The 18,875-nt window shown below is 41.5% G+C and overlaps 2 protein-coding genes across 2 annotated transcripts in view; one reads left to right on the top strand and one right to left on the bottom strand.

Moving 5' to 3' along the window:
• LOC115850320 (liver carboxylesterase-like) overlaps positions 1–3,555 on the bottom strand; it is a 42,146-nt gene extending 38,591 nt beyond the window's left edge. Inside the window, 1 exon segment of the mRNA XM_060289753.2 lies at positions 3,514–3,555. The gene's annotated coding sequence lies outside the window, so the exon portion shown is untranslated.
• An 11,377-nt stretch (positions 3,556–14,932) lies between these two features.
• Positions 14,933–15,448, top strand: LOC115847827 (large ribosomal subunit protein eL21-like). The gene has a single exon (XM_060289397.1). It carries the CDS (start codon positions 14,951–14,953, stop codon positions 15,431–15,433), a length of 483 nt encoding a protein of 160 aa, XP_060145380.1. The 5' UTR covers positions 14,933–14,950; the 3' UTR covers positions 15,434–15,448.
• Positions 15,449–18,875: the final 3,427 nt, after the last annotated feature.

The raw sequence follows: 18,875 nt of genomic DNA, 5'->3' as shown, positions 1-18,875 counted from the left end.
AGGAGTCTACCCCCCAGTTCCCACCCCCCTCCAGCTCCCACCCCCAGCTCTGCCCCCGCCACCCAATAGCCTGATGAAGAGACAACAGAAAAGCTCTTCCCCTTCCCAAAGATGCAATGGGCGGCTGTTGGTGCCTCCAAGCCCCGCCCTCCCAGAGTTTACCCTCTTTTATCAAAAGAGTCTGGATTAAACTCTCTGATTACAGATAGCCACCTACTCATTCAACAACTTGTTTCATAAGTGTTTTTCCCTTCCTGGACTCTAACCTTAGTGTGCTGTGGGCTACCCAAGGCAGACACAAGCAGACAGAGGCCTTTAGACAAGGGGAGGCTTTGGCCTGGGGTCCTCAGAACAACTTGAAAACTTTCAGAGCAACTCCTAGCTCCACAGCTGCCCAGCTGGAGAACTTAGGGCAAATCTCTTAGCTTCCCTGAGCTTCTATTTCATAGAGTTCCATGCTTTCCACTTTGGAAGCATCTTAAATTTCATCCCATTTCCCTTTTGATGCCTGGATTAACTTTTCAATATTCCTGCCAATTAACTCAGCCTCCTGTTGCACACCTCCAGGGTCAGGGAACTCATTACCTCTCCACGCAGGGATCTTTGGACAGAATGTTCTTATAGTAAAGGAACTCCATCTCTTCATAATCCCTCGCTCTAACCATCCATCCTTCCATTTATTCATTATTCCCTTTATTTATTCATTCTTCAAACATTTATCAAATGCCTGCCTCTGTGCTAGGTAGTATGGATACAAAGATAAATTTAAGACATGTTCTAGTGCCCAGAGGAGCTCACCATGTAATAGATAAGATAGATGGGGGAAGGGGTGGCTTGCCATGCAATGTGAAAGCACCAAAATAAAGGGATACAAAGTGCTCTGGGTATACCTGGAAGAGTGTCATTTACCTGATGGGGATGCAAGGAGGATGCTTAAAGCCTGTTTCATTGAATCATTAAGTGTCCAAAAGAGAATTCTCCAAATACACTGTGATATTGATCCTTAGCTGGCTAAGACAATACTACACATTCACTCAAACTAGAGATGCATACCTCTACATACGGACAAGGGAATACAGTCATGATCCATTGTGAAGGAAAATAAAACAGGTTATAAAATAGTTATGGCTGCTTTGGGACACAGTTCGGCAGTTCGTCAAAAATTAAACTCAGAAAAAATTAAAAAATTAAACTTAGAATTACCGTATTTCATAGCAATTTCACTCCTAGGTATATACCCAAGCTAACTGAAAATATGTCCACACAAAAACTTGTACTCAAATAGCAGCATTCTTCAAAAAAGTTGAAAGTGGAAACAACCAAAATGTCCATCAACTGATGAATGGACAAAGAGATATGATCTAACCACACAATGGAATATTATTCAGACATAAAAAGAAATGAAGTACGGATACTTGCTACAATGTGGAGGAACCTTAAAAACAGTATGCTAATGGAAAAAGCCAGACACAAAAGGCCAGATATTGTATGATTCTATTTATGAGATGTTCACAATAAGCAAATCCATAGAGACAGAACGTAGATTAGAGGTTTCTATGGGCTGGGGACGAGGGGAATAAGGAATGACTCCTAATGGGTATAAGGTTTCTTTTACGTGTGATGAAAATTTTCTGAGATTGGATACTGGTGATGGTTAAACAACTTTGTGAATATACTAATATCACTAAACTGTACACTTTAAAAAGGTGAATGTTATGGTATGTGTATTGTATTTCAAAAAAATAAATATTTTAAAAATCCCATCATGTATAATATCCCATGTTAAAAAACAAAGTTCTACTTCGTAAATTTGAAGATCTAATTGGCTTTTCAAATGATTCACGAACCAAGCGGCATCCCATCTAGCAAGCAGAAAAGAAAAGGTTTTAAAGGCAGAGAAGAAGTAGGACAAGGAAGTCATAAACAAACAAAAATGATGATTTCAGGCAGGGTTACCTTCTTTGAGGGGATAAGAGGGTCTATTAGGCATACTACCTCACTGGTGCTGACCAGGAAATTCCAGACTGACTGGTTAAGATTACATTCCTGGGGAAGGTTGAAACTACAATTAAGTTAGGTACTAAATCTTCATTTGGTGACGAGGGCTTAGCACAAGTGACTGCATTTGGGGTCTGTTGTTTCTTTTCTTTTTTTTAACATTTCCCCTCTTTTGATCAAATTCTTGGCTTAACTGAGAGATGCGATCAAAATCTAAGGCATCAGCACCACTCTCAGCTACCGGTCACTTTTGTGGATCCTTTGTGTGGTGTCCATAGCTCATCATGTTTTTGTCTAATCCCCGTGACGGTCACAGGTCATGGCTTCAGGTTCATAATACTTAAGTGGTTATTCTCTTTCCTTCTTTTCTTTTTTTAAACATCTTTATTGGAGTATAATTGCTTTACAATGGTGTGGTAGTTTCTGCTTTATAACGAAGTGAATCAGTTATACATATACATATGTTCCCATATCTCTTCCCTCTTGCGTCTCCCTCCCTCCCACCCTCCCTATCCCACCCCTCTAGGTGGTCACAAACCACTGAGCTGATCTCCCTGTGCTATGCGGCTGCCTCCCACTAGCTATCTATTTTACGTTTGGTAGTGTATATATGTCCATGCCACTCTCTCACTTTGTCACAGTTTACCCTTCCCCCTCCCCATACCCTCAAGTCCATTCTCTAGTAGGTCTGTGTCTTTATCTTAGTGAGATCATTTGCGTGGTCGTTAGCAGCTGGGAATGCGTATGAACGCGTATTTAAAACCTTTGGGAGAATACAATGCACCACAGAAATGATTATGATTGTAATTAGCAAGATAATTCTCAATGTTTGGAGTGCACTCTAGAGCCATGGTCCCTAAGACCCAAACCAATCAAAATCAAATAAGTCCAAGAAAGACTTATTGAAGAAGTCACTTTTTTAAGCCAAGTGGCTTGCTCAGTGATCTTATATAACTGTTCTTATGTAACTAAGTTACTTCCCCAGAAATATTAATCCAAGTGCAGCAAGTGGTGTTGGCCAAAGCACAGTTACCTCCTTGCTCAGCTAAAAGATAATCAAGGGCTATCCTATTATCAAAAACAACTTTGGCCAGAGTCTCAGAATTTTTCGGAGCTATTGCTTTAGTGGCAGATTCCATAATACTTTCAAGAGTTAAGAAGAGGTTCCTGATCACAGCCTCATTTACATTTACTCCTAACCAGGGAAGTAGGGCCTTCCTTCAAAGGAAGCGAATCTTGAAAATTGAATGCCTCCTGGTAATTCCCATTTAAGTTTTTGGCTCAGGATTGGAAAGGTGACAGCCATGGAGGCCAGTAAAAGGGTCTGTAGACCACACAGGCAGTTTTATTCTGGTTACCCTTTCCTCATGTACTTTTCTTTGCATAGAGCCTGGACACAAGGTTTCCCATGTTTGGGGCTGTTAACCAGAGATAAGGAAATGGACCAGGGTGACCCTGGCATCATGGACAGATAAGAGTTTTTTAAACGACAAATCCAGCAGTCTGAAAACTTACCCCCTTTAGCAATGGTCTTGGAGATATGGATAATGGCATCATCTTACTAGGCCAATGCCAGAGTAAAGGAAAGAAAGAGAAGAAAAAAAAGGTTTCATATTTAGTTAAAGTATGAAGTCCCGATCCGACATCTTTGGTGGAAGAAGTCTACCTTGACGTCAGCTGCTTCTCTCCAGTCAGTTTGATGTGGTGGCCTCCAGCATTTGTACAGGACCAGATGACAGGTGGAGCCTTTTTCAGCTGTGAGTTATATATCTAAGGTTCAAGTTCCTGAAGTTTGGCTGCCGTCTGGGTAGTAGGAGGAAGACCTGGATCCTTCCAAGGAGATCCAAGGGCAGTCTTTGTTCTTAGTGATTCTAAATCAGAAGGGTGGGAGATAATTAGAAACATTAGTTTGGAGATTTGTAGCCAGATATTTGAGGAAACTAGAAGAATTCAAGATCCAGTCCAATTAACAGGTATATAGCAAAACTTCAAAGGCAATTATCAGGATTATGCAAAAATAATTTTTCTCTCTACAACCATCCACATTTCTTATTTTCCAAGGATAATCACAGTAAAACTTAATTTGTTTGTATCGAATTTGGCTTGATTATTTACATAAGTGCAGCAAGAATAGTTGACCATATACGTTCTTTTTGAGACTGCTTCACTGGCACTTTTCATAAGGAATCTCAGACTGAACTCTTAAAAAGCCTCTAAGGCCAAGAACTCACCATCAGTTTTTACTTGCAATACCTATAGTTTGGGTAAATTCCTCTCTTCTTGAGGTTCCTGGGTCTGCCAGGAAGTTACCTGCCTTACTCACCTGGTAAGGTTGCTGGGAACCCTGTAAGCAAGGTACCAGGCTGATTTTTTCAAGCAGTTCCTTAAAGTTGTCTGGTCAATTTGAGCCTTTATACATCTCTCTTTTTTTTTCAAAACGGAGCTGGGAATTTTTTTTTTAAATTTTCTATTTATTTTATTTTATTATTTATTTTTGTTGCACCGGCTCTTAGTTGTGGCAGGTGGACTCCTTAGTTGCAACCCACGGGCTCCTTAGTTGCAGCTCACTGGCTCAGTTGCAGCACATGTGCTCTTTAGTTGCAGCTTGAGGGCTCCTTAGTTGCAGCACGTGTGCTCCTTAGTTGTGGCCAGCAGGCTCCTTAGTGTGGCATGCAAACTCTTAGTTGTGGCATGCATGTGGGATCTAGTTCCCTGACCAGGGATCGAACCCACGTCCCCTGCATTGGAAGGTGGATTCTTAACCACTGTGCCACCAGGGAAGTCCCTACATCTCTTTTAAATATGACATTCTACTCAAAACTTTGGTAATATATGACTTCCCTGGTGGTCCAGTGGGTAAAACTCCACGCTCTCAAGGCAGAGGGCCCAGGTTCGATTCCTGATTGGGGAACTAGATCCTGCACGCATGCCTCAACTAAGAGTCCACATGCTGCAACTAAGAAGCCTGCCTGCCTCAACTAAGACCTGGTGCAGTCAAAATAAATAAGTAAATTAATTAATAAAAAAGCTTTGATAATCTATCCAATGTTATTGTGTTCTGTTACAAGGAGAACAGACTCTTATTGAACTTACTGAAACACCAAACTATATTGGCATGAAAAGAATACTCAAGAGTTTCTGAAATTTGAAGGGATTGGGTAGGGAGAAAAAGTAAAGGTTTCGTCTTTGTTCACTACGGTATAACTGATTTAACTTGTCAATAGCTTCAAGAGAAAGAAAACAGGTTTCCTTAAATCTGGAAAAACAAAACATAAGAGAACCAGCAACGTTTCAAACAAAAAGTCATCACCAAAAATTATAATGATCTTTATCAGTTCATTTAGTCCTATGTAATTAATTATTGTTGATCTCGATCTTTTGTTAGCAATTCTATGAATCTAGTTTTTCCTTAGAGTTCTGAAAATTCTTACCCAGTTTTGTGGTATGATCTGAAAGTTATCAGGAATCTGTATTCTAGAGTACCTGTCAGAATCCTTTCTATGAATTTCTCTGAAGATGAAACACTTTTGTAGGAACGCTTTTGCAAAAGCATCAGAGTAAAACAATAACTACATGTAAATAACAAAAGACTTAAAATAGCCATGGTTAAAGATCTGATTAGAGTTCATTACAATGCAATTGATAAGGAAATTTGGTTATTTCTGTGACACACACAACATTTTAAGATAATAACTGGAATTACAAGTGATAACATACTAGGACGTCTCAGATTTTAGGAATTTCATGCAATTTCTGGAACACTTATAATACATACCAACATAAATGCAATATTAAAAAGTTTAGGGGCTTCCCTGGTGGCGCAGTGGTTGGGAGTCTGCCTGCCGATGCAGGGGACACGGGTTCGTGCCCCGGTCCGGGAGGATCCCACATGCCGCGGAGCAGCTGGGCCCGTGAGCCATGGCTGCTGAGCCTGCGCGTCCGGAGCCTGTGCTCCGCAACGGGAGAGGCCACAGTGGTGAGAGGCCTGCGTACCGCAAAAAAAAAAAAAAAAGAGTGCAGCTCTCTCCTCCAAGATCCACCCCGGCTAAAGTTCCCCACATGTGCTCTGCTTCTGCTAGTCCCAGAATTGGATTGAATCTGGGGAATCCAATCACCTGATCACAACAGAGCACCAGAAGGCCTGTGGCAGCATCAACACAACGTGATTTCTGTCCAGAGATTTGAGTGTCAAAAGGAAAATTTTCCTTTAGTTCAAGGAAGTGGCTGTAGTAACAGTGATGAAGACAACGCCTGGTCACCTACCTAGTGGTCATGACGGTGGACAAGGTTGTCCCACCCTTATGTTACTAGCTGACCATCAGTGGTCAGCTTTTCCCACTGAGTAACTTATTTTCAGGAAAACCATTTTGTAAGGGAGTGGCCAAGATGGCGGAGTAGGAAGACCCTGAGCTCACCTCCTCCAACAGGCACACCAAACAGAGCGACTATCAATGAGAATGACCTGCAGACTAGCAGAAAAGGTCTTCCACAGCTAAGATACAGAGAAGGAAACACAATATGAGAGGACGGACAGAGAAGACCCACACCCCCTGTGTAGGTGACCCACAAATGGGAGGATAATCACAGTTGAAGAGGTTCTCCCCAAGGAGTGAGGAGTCTGAGCCCCGTATCAGGCCCCCCAACCTGGGGAATCTGCACGAGGAAGACCAGCCCCCAGAATCTCTGGCTTTGAAGGCCAGCATACAGGAGAGCTGGAGGGCTGTGGGAAAGGGTGCACATAAAATATCACATACTCCTAGACCCAGCACAGAGGCAGTAACTCGAAAGGAGCCTGGATCTGACCCACTAGCTAATCTTGGAGAGCCTCCTGAAGAGGCAGGAGGCAACAGGGATTCCCCCTACAGGAAAAGATGACAGCGTAAGCCATTTACGGGAGCTTGTTCTACCACAAGGACCCGGGCGCTGGCAAGTGCCGTTTCGGAGCACTTCCTCTAGTCTATTAGCACTGAATCTTAACTGGCCCCTGGCTAGCTGGCACGAGTCCAAGGACCCCCTAGGCTGAGCCGCCAGCCACTCTGGGACATAGCCCTGACCATCAGCAGGCCGAGGACCCAGCCTTACCCACCAGCCATGAAACCACCCAGCCTCAGCAGCCAGCCACACTGGCACATGGCCCTGCCACCAATGGGCTGGGACCAGCCCTGGGACGGCTCTGCCCCCAGGACCCACTGGCAGCCACCGGGGCCGGGACCAGCCCCACCTACCCGTGGACTCACAGTAGTTGGCCCTGCCAAAATAGAAGGACCCATGCACCCACCACAGGTGGCACCACTAGAGCCTATAATTTTGGTGATCAGAGGGGAGTGTGCTGCTGGGCCCCATAGGACAACCCCTACATGAGGCCACTCCTCCAAGACTGGGAAATGTAACTGACCTATCCAATACACAGAAATAAAAACTGAGTTAGGCAAAATGAGGCAATGGAAAAATATGTCACAATGAAGGAACAAGATAAAACCCTGGAAGAACTAAGCAAAGTGGAGACAAGCAATCTACTCAATAAAGACTTCAAGGTAATGAATATAAAGATGCTCAACAAACTCAGGAGAGGAATGGATGAACACAGTGAGAAGTATAACAAAGAGTTAGAAAACATAAAGAAAAGTAGAACTGAAGAATATAATAACTGAAATTAAAAATACGCTAGAAGGAATCAGCAGTAAAATAGGTGATACAGAGGAACAAATCAGTGAACCGCAGGACAGAGCAGTGGGGCTCATTGAAGCACAACAGGAAAAAAAAAGAATTAAAAAAAATTACAATAGTTTAAAAGACCTCTGGGACAGCATCAAGTATACTAACATTTGCAATACAGGGGTCCCAGAAGGAGAAGAGAGAGAAAGGGGCAGAAAACTTATTTGAAGAAATGATAGCTGAAAACTTTCCTAACATGGGAAAGGAAACAGACATCCGGGTCTAGGAAGTACAGAGTGTCCCAAACAAGATCAAATCAAAGTGGTCCACACCAAGACACACTGTAATTAAAATTGCAAAAGTTAATGATAGAGACTATTAAAAGCACCAAGGATAAAGCAACTAGTTATGTACAAGGAAATTCCCATAAGTCTATCAGCTGACTTTTCAGCAGAAACTCTGCATGCCAGAAGGGAGTGGCATGATATATTTAACGTCATGAAAGGAAGAACCTACAGTCAAGAATACTCTACCTGGCAAGGCTATCATTCAGGTTTGAAGGCAAGACAAAGAGTTTTATAGATAAGCAAAAGCTAAAAGAGTTCAGCACCAGAAAACTGGCTTTACAATAAATGCTAAAGGGACTTCTCTAAGAAGAAATGAAAAGACCACAGCTAGAGATATGAAAATTACAAAAGAAAAAATCTCACTGCTAAAGGTAAATATATACTCACAGTAGTAGATCAGCTCCTCCACAACAAAGGGTCACATTGAGATGGGTAGGAGAGGCAGAGTTGCAGTCTTCCCCAAACCCCATCCCCAGTATGGTGACCCACAAGCAGGAGGGATCTCACAAATGTACTGCTTATCCCTGAGGAGTCAGGGGTTTGTGCCCCACATCAGGCATGCTAACTCTTGGGACCTGCACTGGAGAGACAGCTCCCAGGACGCCTGGTTTTGAAAACCAACAGGGCTTATGTTCAGGAGAACCACAGGCCTATAGGGAATGGAGATTTCTTTCTTTAAGAGCTTGTACACAGACTCATTTGCCCTGGGATCAAGCACAAAAGCAGCAGTTTGAAAACTGCCTAGACCATATGTGAAGAAGATTTATTTGTTAATCCTAAAGCATTTGCTGGAGGGGCGGGAACCTATTAGGACACTCTCTGGGGACACCGGCACTGGTGGGCACCCTTTCTGCTTCTCCTTCTACCTTGCTAGCATCGGCTTGGCAGACACCTTTTTTGCACTCTCCCTCTGACCTGTTAGCACCAGGGGGCATGTCTGGCATCTGAGACTCTCCCTTGGCCCCAATCAAAGCTGGCCAAGCAAGTACCTCAGCCCTACCACTTCTACAGCCCCACCAAAGCCAGTTGGGTGAGTGCCCTGCACCTGTACTGTTCCCACGGTCTCACCAAACCTGACCAGGCAAATACACTGCCCCTGCATTACTCCTGTGGCCCCACCAAAGCCAGCACACACATGCAGCCCATAATGGGGATACCCACTGAGTGGTTCACTCTGGTGGTAAGGGGTATTATATTTCTGGATCCCAGGGATCCGAAAAAATCAGAAAGTTCTTGACACCCTCAAAAACTGGGACCTAGCTAGAAAAAATCAGGCTGCTTAGACAATCACAAATGATTAAGAGATGACCAAGAGCTAGGTCAAGGTTAATGATAAGTCTTGATCTCCTACTCAAGTCTGCTCCTTCAAGACTGTTTTGCCTAATACATAGAAACAAACACAGAGAGCCAAGCAAAATGCGGAGACAGAAGAATATTTTCCAAATGAAAGAACAAGATAAAACCCCAGAAAAAACCTTAATGAAACAGAGATGGGTAATTTACCTGACAAAAATGTAAAAGTAATGGTCATGAAGATGCTCATGAAACCTGGGAGAGGATGGATGAACACAGCAGAACTTCAACAAAGAGTAGATAGGAGAAAGTACCACACAAATCACAGAGCTGCAGAATACAATAACTGAACTGAAAAATACACTGGAGGGGTTCAACAGCAGAATAGAAGAAGCACCGAAAAGAATCAGTGATCTGGAAGACAGGGCAGTGGAACTCAACAAAACAGAGCAGCAAAGAGAAAAAAAGAACTTTAAAAAGTGAAGATAGGGGCTTCCCTGGTGGCTTGAGTTGAGAGTCCGCCTGCCGATGCGGGGGACACGGGTTTGTGCCCTGGTCTGGGAAGATCCCACATGCTGCAGAGCGGCTGGGCCCGTGAGCCATGGCCACTGGGCCTGCGTGTCTGGAGCCTGTGCTCCGCAACGGGAGAGGCCACAACAGTGAGAACCTCGTGTACCATAAAAACATTAAAAAATAAAAAAAAGTGAAGATAACTTAAGGGACCTATAGGACAACAGCATGCAAAATAACATCCACCTTATAGGGGTGAAGAGAAAAAGAGACTCACTTCACATCTAAAGATGCACACAGACTGAAAGTGAGGAGATGGGCAATCTCTGTATTTTTTTGGTTCCCACCACATGGAGATCAGCTCGGTGCTTTGTGACCGCCTGGAGGGGTGGGATAGGGAGAGTGGGAGGGAGGGAGATGCAAGAGGGAAGAGATATGGGGACATATGTGTATGTATAACTGATTCACTTTGTTATAAAGCAGAAACTAACACACCATTGTAAAGCAATTATACTCTAATAAAGATGTTTAAAAAAAAGTTATATTTACATCTTACAACAGTCTATTAAGTCTTCAATAGCATTATGTCTAGAAAACCAATGTACATACCTTAATTTAAAAATGCTTTATTGCTAAAAATACACTAACAATCATCCGAGCCTTCAGCAAGTCATAACCTTTTTGCTGGTGGAGCGTCTTGCCTTGATGTTGATGGCTGCTGACTGATAAGGGTGGTGGTTGCTGAACGCTGGATTGACTACAGCAATTTTTAAAGATAAGACAACAATGCAGTCTGTGTACTGACTGATCGAATGATTTCTCTGTAGCATGCAATTCTGTTTGATGGCATTTTACCCACAGTTTGACTTCTTTCAAAATTGGAGTCAATTCTCCCAAACCCTGCTGCTGCTTTACCAATTAAATTTATATACAATAGTATCATAAATCCTTGTTGTCATTTTAACAATCTTCACAACATCTTTACCAGGAGTAGAGTCCATCTCAAGAAGTCACTCTTTTGCTCATCCATAAGAAGCAACTCCTCATCGGTTAAAGTTCTATCACGAGATGGCAGCAATTCAGTCACATCTTAAGTCTTCACTTCTAATTCCAGCTTCTTGCTATTTCCATCACATCCGCAGTTACTTCCTCCAGTGAAGTCTTGAGCCCTTCAAAGTCATCCATGAGGGCTGGAATCAACTTCTAAACTCTTGTTAGTGTTGATATTTTGACCTCTTCCCATGAATCATGAATGTTCTTAATGGCATCTAGAATGATGAATCCTTTCCAGAAGGTTTTCAATGTGCTTTGCCCAGATCCATCAGAGGAATCACTATCTGTGGCAGCTATAGCCTTATGAAATATATTTCTTAAATAACAAGACCTGAAAGTTGAAATTAGTCCTTGATCCATGGGCTGCAGAATGAATGTTGTGTTAGCAGCATGAAAACAATAACAATCTTGTACATCTCCATCAGAGCTCTTGGGTGACCAGGTGCACTGTCAATGAGCAGTAATGTTTTGAAAGGAATCTTTTTTTCCTGAGCAATAGGTCTGAACAATGGGCTTAAAATATTCAGCAAACCATGTTGCAAACAAATGTGTTGTCATCCAGGCCTTGTTGTTCCATTTATAGAGCACAGGCAGAGTAGATTTAGAATAATCCTTAAGGGCCCTAGGATTTTCAGAATGGTAAATGAGCATTGACTTCAGCTGAAAGTCACCAGCTGCTTTAGCCCCTAACAAGAGAGTCAGCCTGTCCTTTGAAGCTTTGAAGCCAGACATTGACTTCTCCTCTCTAGCTATGAAAATTCTAGAATGGCATCTTCTTCCAATATAAGGCTGTTTAATCTACATTGAAAATCTGTTGTTTAGTGTAGCCACCTTCACTAATGATTTTAGCTAGATAATCTGGATGATTTGATGCAGTTTCTACTTTGGCACTTGCTGTATCACCTTGTACTTCTATGTTATGGTGACACCTTCTTTCCTTAAACCTCATGAACCAAGCTCAGCTAGCTTCAAACTTTTCTTCTGCAGCTTCCTCACCTCTCTCAGCTGTCACAGAATTAAAGGAAGTCAGGGCCTTGCTCTAGATTAGATTTTTTTTTTTTTGCAGTACGTGGGCCTCTCACTGTTGTGGCCTCTTCCGTTGCAGGGCACAGGCTCCGGATGCGCAGGCTCAGCAGCCATGGCTCACGGGCTTAGCCTCTCCGTGGCATGTGGGATCCTCCCAGACCGGGGCATGAACCTGTGTCCCCTGCATCGGCAGGCGGACTCTCAACCACTGCACCACCAGGGAAGCCCTAGACTAGATTTTGGCTTAAGAGAATGTTGTGACTGGTTTGATCTTCTATCTGACCACTAAAACTTTCTCCATATCAGCAATAAGGCTGTTTTGCTTTCTTATCATTAGTGTGTTCGCTGGAGCAGCACTTTTAATTTCCTTCAAGAACTTTCCCTTTGCACTCACAATGAGGCTAACAGTTTGGCACAAGAGGCCTAGCTTTCAGTCTATCTCAGCTTTCAACATGCCTTCCTTAGTAAGCTTACTCATTTCTAGCTTTTGATTTGAAATAAGGGACGTGCAACTCTTTCTTTCTCTCGAATATTGAGAGGCCATTGTAGGGTTTTTAACTGGCCAAATTTCAATATAGTTTTGTCTTGGGGAATAGGGAGGCCTGAGGAGAGGGAGAGTCAGAGGGGAATGGTCCATAGATGGAGTAGTCAGAACACACAAAACATTTATTAAGTTTGCCATCTTATATGAGCATGATTTCTGGCGCCGCAAAACAATTACAATAGATCAAAGATCACTCATCACAGATCACCATAACACATATAATAATGAAGAATGTTTGAAATATTGTGAGAATTACCAAAATGTGACATAGAGACACAAAGTGAGCAAATTCTTTTGGAAAAATAGCACCGATAGTTTTGCTCCACACAGGGTTGTCACAGACTTTTAATTTGTAAAAAATGCAATATCTGTAAAGCATAATAAAGTCAAGTGAAATAAAATGAGGTATGCCTATAAAGGAGCCCAGATAGATAGATAGATAGATAGATAGATAGATAGATAGATAGATAGATAGATAGATAGATAGATAGATATAGATGATAGATAGTGGATGAATGGATGGATGGGTAGATAAATTCACCTCTTATCAATCATCCCACTCTAAACAAAGAAATCTGTTTCCTACAGGTCAAGGTATAAAAGCTGTTCCCTAAGCCTCAAAGTTGTGCTCTAGCAACTGTGACAATACCAGCCATGCTGCCGACTGGTCTGGCCCTCTCCCCGCCCTGCACATTTTTTTTTTTTTTTTACATCTTTATTGGAGTATAATTGCTTTACAATGGTGTGTTAGTTTCTGCTTTATAACAAAGTGAATCAGTTATACATATACATATGTTCCCATATCTCTTCCCTCTTACGTCTCCCTCCCTCCCACCCTCCCTATCCCACCCCTCTAGGTGGTCACAAAGCACCGAGCTGATCTCCCTGTGCTATGCGGCTGCTTCCCACTAGCTATCTATTTTACGTTTGGTAGTGTATATATGTCCGCCCTGCACATTTATGGTCGAGCTTCCACACACCTTTGCTGGCCTTTATCCCCCCATCCATTCTTTAGGTCCCAATTTGAGACCCAACCCATCCATGGAGCACAGCAACTTCTTTGCCCAGGAATTCCTTTGTATTTGGACATAATCAAGGGACAGGTTTTTCTCTCCCCACTCCTCCCTTCCCAGGGAATAAAATGAGGTGCACACTTACAAACTTTTAGCAGAGCAGAAGAGCTATGGCGGGCTGGGTCAGTCTCAGCTGTGGGAAGGGGGTTCATCTTGTAGATTTGTTACCTGGGGCAGTGCCAGGCACAGCAGCCTCCCAGGTACAGGTCCTGAGCCCACCTTGCACCTTGTTCCACCTCTGCCAGGAGGGAAAACCCGTGACTTTCAGCCAAGACCAGAGGTTGAAAGGGAGAAGAATCGGGCTTTGGGGGTCACGCAGAAAGGTCCAGAGCCCAAAGGGCCACTGAGGCAAGAGTAGAAAGAACAGGTACACACAGGGGAAGGAACTACTTTCTGCCCATCTGAGGCAGGCTCCTAGGGACTGGATGGGAAAGTAGAAAAAACAGGAAAGAAAAAAATTGCTGGCCCCAAACTCTGTTCCGCCTGCGAGTCATTTCAGTCTTTTGAGGTAATGAACTGTACTTTTCCCCTTTCCAAATCTTACAGGGAAAAGGGACAATGATTAATGGTATAGGTTTGTAACGTAACTATTTCGTATGGTTTTCTTTTCCTTCTAAGTTCTAGGGTATCATATCACCTGCATCCCAGGATCCCTGAGGGAAGGGAATTTTTTTTCCCCTTTTACATTGCTGACCTCTGCTGGATGACAGGAAATTCACAGGCGAAGGCTGATTTGTCTCTAAAGTTTTGTTTGGGTTTGATTTAGTAATTCAAATTCAAGATTGTTTGAAAAAAATAAAGGATTTTTCTGTAAATAAATAATTTTAAAAATTTACAACAAGAAAGTGTTACATATTTTATGTTTTTACAATGATGACAAAGCAGAAGTGATTGTGAAATACATGTACCTGTACTGTTGATGAGTGTGAACTGATGTGACCCTATGGAATTGAATTTGTAGAACCTAAGGAGAGTAATTTTAAAAGGGCCCTTGGGGTGTCCCTGGTGGCACAGTTGTTAAGAATCTGCCTGCCAATGCAGGGGACACAGGTTTGAGACCTGGTCCGGGAAGATCCCACATGCCATGGAGCAACTAAACCCTGTGCGCCACAACAACTCAGCCTGTGCTCTGGAGCCTGCGATCCACAACTACTGAAGCCCACGTGCCTAGAGTCCGTGCTCTGCAATAAGAGAAGCCACCGCAGTGAAAAGCCCACCCACTGCAATGAAGAGCAGCCCCCGCTCTCCGCAACTAGAGAAAGCCCAGGCACAGCAACGAAGACCCAACGCAGCCCAAAATAAATAAATTTATAAAAAATTAAAAAATCAAATCAAATCAAAGGGCCTTTGATCCAGTTGATCTTCTGCAAATCCAGAAGCCATAAGTAATTTTAAAAAGTGAAAGTACTCACCTTTTGGCCGGAACTGCCATCTTCCAGTAATTCTCCAAAATGACCAACACAAAGGGAAAGAGGAGGAACACCTGCTACATGTTCTCTAGGCCTTTTAGAAAACATAGAGTTGTTCCTTTGGCCACATACATGCGAATCTACAAGAAAGGTGATACTGTAGATATCAAGGGAATGGGCACTGTTCAAAAAGGAATGCCCCACAAACGTTACCATGGTAAAACTGGGAGAGTCCACAATGTTACCCGGCATGCTGTTGGCATCATTATAAACAAACAAGTTAAGGGCAAGATTCTTACCAAGAGAATTAATGTGCCTATCGAGCATATTAAGCACTCTAAGAGCCGAGATAGCTTCCTGAAACCGGTGAAGGAAAATGGTCAGAAAAAGAAGGAAGCCAAAGAGAAAGGTACTTGGGGTCAACTGAAGCGCCAGCCTGCTCCACCCAGAGAAGCACACTTCATGAGAACCAACGGAAAGGAGCCTGAACTGTTGCAGCCCATTCCCTATGAATTCATGGCATGATGGGTGTGAAGAAAATAAAAGACCTGGACTGTAAAAAAAAAAAAAAAGTAAAAAAGTAAAAGTACTCATTCCCAAAGTTACTCATCAAATTATGCCCATAAATATCCAGGAGCACACTATTGGCTAAAGAGATTGTGATATACCCACATCAGTCAGATATGAAAGCTGATTTTTTTCTTCTAGTTTTGTTGAGATACAATTGACATATAGCACTGTGTAAGTTGAAGGTGTACAGCATAATGATTTGACTTATATGTACCATGAAATGATGACCACAGTAAGTTTAGTGAACAGCCATCATCTCATACAGATACAAAATTAAAGAAACAGAAAACCTTTTTCTCCTTGTGATGAAAACTCTTAGAATTTACTCTCCTAACAACTTTCTTTGTAACATATGGCAGTGTTAATTATAGTTATTATGCTGTACATTATATCTCTAGTACTTATTTATCTGATAACTGGAAGTTTGTACCTTTTGACAACATTCATACAATTTCCCCTCCCTCACCCCTGCCTCTAGTAACCACAAATACAATCTCTTTTTATATAAGTTTGCTAGTTTTTGTTCACTCGTTTGTTTGTTTTTGAAGTATAATTGCCCTGCAACACTGTTAGCTCCTGTTACACAACATAGTGATCTGTTATCTCTATATATTTCAAAAAAAGCACCATGATAAGTCTAGTTACCATCTCTCACCATACAATAACACATAATTATTGACTATATTCCACACACTGGGTATTTCACATCATGACTCATTTTTTTACAGCTGGAAGTTTGTATTTCTTAATCTCCCTCCCCTGTTTTTCTCTTCTCCCCAACCCCCTCTCCTCTGACAACCACCTGCTTGTTCTCTGCATCTACGACTACGTTCCTGTTTCATTGTTTGTTCATTTGTTTTGTGTTTTAGATTCCACATATAAGTGAAATCATGATATTTGTCTTTCTTTGTCTGACTTATTTTGCTTAGCGTAATAACCTCTAGGTCCATCCATATTGTCAAAAATGGCAAGATTTCATTCTTTTTTTATGGCTGAGTGTGTGTATCTATATATATATATATAGATACACACACACACACACACACCCCACATCTTCTATGTCCATCTATTGATGGGCACTTAGATTGCTTCCATATCTTACCTATTGTAAATAATTCTGCAATGGACATAGGGATACATATACCTTTTCAAATTAGTGTTTAGGTCTCCTTTGGAAAAATACCCAGGAGTAAAACTGGTGGATCATATGGCAGTTCTATTTTCATTTTTTTGAGAATTCTCCATACTGTTTTGCATAGTAACTGCACCAAATTTACATTCCCACCAACAATGCCAAGGGTTCCCTTTCCTCCACATCCCCAACACTTGCTATTTGTTGTCTTTTTGATGACAGCCATTCTAACAGGTGTGAGTGATATCTCATTGTGGTTTTGATTTTCATTTCCCTGATGATTAGTGATGCTGAACATCTTTTCATGTGCCTGTTGGCCTTTGTATATCTTCTTTGGAATAATGTCTGTTCAGGTCCTCTGACCATTTTAAAATCAGGTTGTTTGTTTTATCGATGTTGAGTTCTGAGTTCTTTGTATATTTTGGATATTAACCCCTTATCATATATATCATTTGCAAATATCTTCGCCCATTCAATAGATGGCCTTTTTGTTTTGTTGATAGCGTCCTTTGCTGTGTAAAACCTTTTTAGTTTGATGTAGCCCCATTTGTTTGTTTTGGCTTTTGTTTCCCTTACCTGGGGAGACAGATCCAAAAAAAAATATTGCTAAGACTGATGTCAAATAATGTACTGGCTATGTTTTCTTCTACAAATTTTATGGTTTCAGGTCCTACATTCAAGTCTTTAATCCATTTTGAATGTATTTTTGTATATGGTGTGAGAAAGCAGTCGTTTGATTCTTTTGCATGCTGCTGTCCAGTTTTCCCAGCACCATTTATTGAAGAGGCTGTCTTTACCCCATTGTATACTCTTGCTAACTTTGTCCTACATTAATTGGCCATATAAGTGTGAGTTCACTTCTGGACTCTCTCTTCTATTCCACTGATCTATGTGTCTTTGTGTGTGTGTGTGTGCGTGTGTGTATGCCAGTATCATACTGTTTCGATTACTGTGGCTTTGTACCAGAGTTTGAAATCAAGAAACATGATACCTCCAGTTTTGTTCTTCTTTCTCAATATTGTTTTGGCTATTCTGGGTCTTTTGTATTTCCATACAAATTTTGGAAATACTAGTTCCAGTTCTGTGAAAAATTCCATAGGTATATTGATAGGAATTGTGTTGAATCTGTAGATTGCCTTGGGTAGTAAGGTCATTTTAACAATGTCAATTTTTCCAATCCATGAACATGGTATATCTTTCCATTTGTTTGTGTCATGTTCAATTTTTTCATCAGTGTCTTACAGTTTTCTGAGTACACGTCTTTTATCACCTTAGTTAGACTTATTTCTAGGTATTTTATTCTTTTTGATGTGATTGTGAATGGAATCGTTTTCTAAATTTCTCTTTCTGGTAGCTCATTGCTAGTGTATAAAAACACAACAGATTTCTGTATATTAATTTTGTATCCTGCAATTTTACTGAATTCATTGATGAGTTCTAATTTTTTTTCAGTGGTGTCTTTAGGATTTTCTATATATAGTATCATGTCATCTGCAAACAGTAACAGTTTTACTTCTTTCTTCCAATCTGGATTCCTTTAATTTCTTTTTCTTTTCAAAGTTCTGTGGCTAAGACTTCCAGTACTAAGTTGAATAAAAGTGGTGAAAGTGGGCATCCTTATCTTGTTCCTGACCTTAGAGGAAATGCTTTCAGCTTTTCACTATTGAGTATGATGTTACCTGTGGGTTTGTCATCTATGGCCTATATTATGTTGAGATTTGTTCCCTCTACATCCACTTTTTTGAGAGTTTTTATCATAAATGGATGTCCAAATTTGTCAAAAGATTTTTCTATATCTATTGAGATTATCATATGATTTTTAGTCTTCAATTTGTTGATGTGGTGTTTCTCAGTGATCAATTTGCAGATATTGAACTATCCTTGCATGTCTGGCATAAATTCTGCTTGATCATGGTATATGTTCCTTTTAATGCATTGTTGAATTCAATTTGCTAATATTTTGTTAAGGAATTTGCATCTATGTTCATTAGTGATATTGACCTGCAATTTTCTTTTTTGTGATATCTTTGCCTGGTTTCAGTATCAGGGTGATGTTTGCCTTCTGTAATGAGTCTGACCCAGGTCATTTCAAATTCCTCCTTCTGCCCTGGTTCTCCAAGCATGTGAAATTTTGTGTGTGCCCTTAAGAATGGAGACTCTATTTTCTACAGCCCTCTGTCTCTCATGAAAGTTAGACCCACTGGCCTTCCAAGCCAAATGTTCTGGGGGCTCATCTTCCCAGTGCAGGACCCCTGGACTGGGGAG

The sequence above is a fragment of the Globicephala melas genome, chromosome 19 (assembly GCF_963455315.2).
Source record: "Globicephala melas chromosome 19, mGloMel1.2, whole genome shotgun sequence".
Classification (NCBI taxonomy): domain Eukaryota; kingdom Metazoa; phylum Chordata; class Mammalia; order Artiodactyla; family Delphinidae; genus Globicephala; species Globicephala melas.
The sequence above is the reverse complement of the archived record's forward strand: the minus strand, read 5'-3'. Positions and strand labels throughout refer to the sequence as shown.